Source organism: Nannospalax galili, unplaced genomic scaffold (assembly GCF_000622305.1).
Source record: "Nannospalax galili isolate Female #2095 unplaced genomic scaffold, S.galili_v1.0 scaffold543, whole genome shotgun sequence".
In the NCBI taxonomy this organism is placed as follows: Eukaryota; Metazoa; Chordata; class Mammalia; order Rodentia; family Spalacidae; genus Nannospalax; species Nannospalax galili.
The window spans coordinates 4,584,337-4,588,278 of record NW_008352270.1 but is presented as its reverse complement, the minus strand read 5'-3'; the positions used below and the strand labels follow the sequence as shown (position 1 = coordinate 4,588,278).

Here is a 3,942-nt window from a genome sequence, read left to right as displayed (position 1 = left end):
GGTGCTTTTGTTCCTGTTGTACCAGCTAGCCTGGAACTTGCTCTGCAGACCAGGCTGGCCTGGAACTCACAGAGATCCGTCTGCCTCTGCCTCCCAAGTGCTGGGACTAAAGGTGTGTGCCACCACACCTGGCTCCATGCCCATCTCATCTTGAGCTGTGGCTGAGCTGATGGCAAAATGCATACCTTCAAATTATTTTTGTTTGTTTCATTAATTAAAGAAAATATTTCCCATGAATGCCTATTAATAATATTATTATTGTTGTTATTGTTATTATTGTCTTTTTTGAGACAGGGTCTCCCTTAGCCCTAGCTGTTCTGGAACTCACTATGTAGACCAGGCTGGCATCCTACTCACAGAGATCTGCCTGCCTCTGCTTCCCAAGTGCAGGGATTAAAGGCAAATGACACCATGCTTGGCAAGGCTTTGAACATTTTAAGTGGGACAAATTATGATTTGATTTTAGGTTTAGAAAGATTGGCTTTAAGGTGTGTCTTGCAAACATTAAAGGAGCAAAGGAGATGACATTCTTTTTCCAAAGAATATCTGGTCTATAGGAGCTAAAGCAGATCTACAGGTAAACCTGTGACTGTGACAGGGTATTAAGTAGGAAAGTGACAAGTGGGAGGGACACAATTCCCAAGATTCACTCTCCTAGGAAAGCTTAAAAGGCGTTAAACCTCAAGCAACAGGACAGAAGGAGGAAACCTAGACTCAGGCGGAACCCGGGCCTCCAGGGGACGGGCCTCCAAGATGTCTTCTGTCTGCTTTCTGTGCCAGCGCTGCAGCCAGCCCCTGAGATTCAGCCAGCTCTCAGAACAGCAAGGTGGACCGCAGGAAGAAGAGCCCTTGGACGCCCAGGACCATGCCAGCCTCTCCGAAAAGATGCCAGTTTCTGGGAAATTACAGGCCAGTGCCTCCAGCAAACCCCTTCCTGACTGTGTTGGGACATCCGAGGAAAGTGGCACTTGCTTCACCTTGATCGGTGAGGTTGCCTCCATGAAAAGTTTGAACAGCATCCAAAACGCCACCTTAGAAGTCTTTGAAATCCTCTCTGGCCAAAAAGATGTGGGTAACCCGCTGTGCGAGGACTGTACCGACAATCTATTGATGCACCTAGATGCCCAACTCACTCTGATAGAATCTGATATCCAGAGCTACAGACGGTTTGTGGACAGCGAGGCGATGGGTGAGGAGGAGAGGGAGACGTTGCATGCAGAGCTGCGGGCTGAGCTGAGGGGCCTGGAGCAGGAGGAGGCCAAGCTGGCTCAGGAACTAGAGGACATGGAACAACATCAGGCGGAAGTGTCCGAGGAGCTCAGGGCCACCCAGGCAGAGACCGAGGAGCTGTACCAACAGAAGAAACAGTACCAGAAGGAATACTCCGCGTTGACGTGGCAACAGCTGGAGCTGATGGACCAGCTGAGCAGTGTGGAGAACCAGCTGCAGTACGCCCAGAGGCAGCTGTGGCGACTGAAGAAGACCAACATCTTCAATACCACCTTCACCATCAAGGATGACGGCCCGTTGGGCATCATCAACAACTTTAGGTTGGGCTGCCTCCCGGGGCTCCGAGTGGGGTGGAATGAAATCAGCGCTGCCTGGGGGCAGACGGTCTTGCTGCTGCTGGCCTTGTCCAAGACAGTTGGACTTCAGTTCCAGAGGTACCAACCTGTCCCCTGCGGAAACCATTCCTACCTCAAGTCTTTGACAAGTGATGGGGTGATGCTGCCCTTATTCTCCGACGGGAGTCACAGTGTTTTCTTGAATAACAAATTTGACCTCGGAATGACGGCTTTTCTAGACTGCCTTCAGCAGTTGGTGGTGGAGGTTGGGAAGGGCAAAGAGGACCTCTGTCTTCCCTATGTGATCCATGTGAAGGAAGGCCTGATTGAGGATGCTTGGGGCAGACAGGAGTGCTGCTCCATCAGGACTCACCTGAACACTGAGCAACAGTGGACACAGGCTCTCAAGTTCATGCTTATCAACTTGAAGTGGATTCTTTCTTGGGCTTCTGTAAGGTACTGTTAAAATGAATTTTTCTAAAGAATTGTGAAAATCAGATTGTACAACTCCAGAATACATGTTTGTGTCACAAAGACAGCATGTTTTTATTTTGATACGGGGTCTCACTCTGTAACTCAGGTTTTAGAGTATTGCCTAAGAGGCTCTTGGTTTGATCCCTACTACTATATGTATGTATTTGCTCAGAGCAGCCCCAAAGTCACTGCAGTCTCCTAAGGAACCTTTCCTTTCCTTAACCCAGAGATTCTGATCAACAAAAAACAAAACAAAACAAAACCAAGATAAGATTACTCCTGCATAAAGGACTGTGGAGAGAAGGAACTAGGGCTGGGAATTGGAGGAGAGAGGGTGGTAGGAGAAAAGCAGGGGTTTGAAATTTTTTGCTGAGAGCAATTATTTGGTGTCTACTGTATGCAGAACTTTCAGGGTTGGGGGACAGTCAAAGGAGGAGACTTCAAGTTGATGTTTTTTATTTTGTCTCTGTTTTGCTTTCGGATTGCTTTTTGGGGACAGAGTCCCCTTAGATCCTCAGCTGGCCTGGAATTTCCTCTGTACACCAGATCTGCCTCTGCCTCCTGGGTGCTGGAATTAAAGGCTTGTGCTACCACGCCTGATTACTGAATTTTTTGTTGTGTAATCCCTTCCTCTTTATCTCTGGGAAACTTTCAATAAATGTCTTATTTACTTAAATTATTTAAAGTGAGAAGTGTGTCTTGGGGCAGGGGGTCACCTATGTAGCCCAAGCTGGCCTGGAGCTTAAGATGGCCCTGCCTCAGCCTCCAGCGTGGTGAAATTGCAGGTATGGGCCACTACGGCTGCCTAAGTGCTGTCTCTTAATTAGTTTGTGTCATTATGTTGAGATTAGGTGGGTTTTGTTTGTTTGTTTTAGACAGGGTCTCACTATGTAGTACTGGTTGGCCCACAACTCCCTATAGATTAGGCTGGCCTCAAACTCAGAGTCCTGCCTGCTTCTCCTCTCCAGTGTCATTAAAGGTGGGGGGTCTGAATTTGATATGAAATGATTTGAAATGTACAAAAGTCCAATAAAAAATAAAAAAATAAAGTTAAGGGGGAAGCACCACCATGCTCAAGATTTGTTTTTGTTTTTCATTAGTCTTGAAGGTTGGGGCTATAGCTCAGTTGGTAGAGTTTGCCCTGGGTTTGATCCTCAGCACTGTAGAAACCGGACAAGGTGGTACACTCCTGTAATCCCAGTACTTAGAAAGGGAGTGAAGACAGGAGGATCAGGAGTTCTACATTCTGAAGCCAGCCAGAGCTGCAGGAGATCCTGTCAAAAAACATAAGCCAGGTGTGGTGATGCATGCCTTTAGTCCCAGTACTTGGGAGGCAGTGACAGGTGGATCTCTGAGTTCAAGGCCAGGCCAGCCTGGTTTATACAGTGAGCTCCAGGTCAGCTGGTGCTACAGGGAGGCCCTGACTCAAAAAGACAACCCCCCCAAAACAAACAAACAAAAAAAACCCAAAACATAAATACCCGGGTGAGAGAATGGGATGGTCAAAGGCTGGCTGGTAGATCAGCTGAGGGGCGAGGAGGTAAACCCTTGCAGAAAGCGAAGACTGAAAGGCAGGTGGGCACCAGGCTGGCCTTGAGCAGCAGTTCCTCTTGCTTTAACCTCCAGTGATGGGTCTACAGGTTGTAGACCACCTGACTCTCAGGAGCTCTTTAAACTCAGCTTGTACCATAGCACCGTCCTGCTGCTTGGTTGCTTTCAGAACGAAGGCTGGACGACCTGCCCTGCTTGCCTCTCCAAGGTCACAGGATGCTTCTCTCAGCTGCTTTCTAATCCCAAATGTGCTGAGCCTGCCCCTTCCTCTATCCTTTGCCCATGTGCTTCCCCATGCTGGCATCTTACAAACAAAGTATACATACATATATATATATATATATAATCTTTT

General features: G+C 47.9%; 1 protein-coding gene across 1 annotated transcript; it reads left to right on the top strand.

The window, feature by feature from the left end:
* Positions 1-753: 753 nt before the first annotated feature.
* Positions 754-2,031, top strand: Becn2 (beclin 2). The gene has a single exon (XM_008849191.1). It carries the CDS (start codon positions 754-756, stop codon positions 2,029-2,031), a length of 1,278 nt encoding a protein of 425 aa, XP_008847413.1.
* The last annotated feature ends 1,911 nt before the right edge of the window (positions 2,032-3,942 follow it).

What these genes read in the sequence shown, in the direction of transcription:
- Becn2 (XM_008849191.1), top strand. Translation starts at nt 754, where the DNA reads ATGTCTTCTGTCTGCTTTCTGTGCCAGCGCTGCAGCCAGCCCCTGAGA.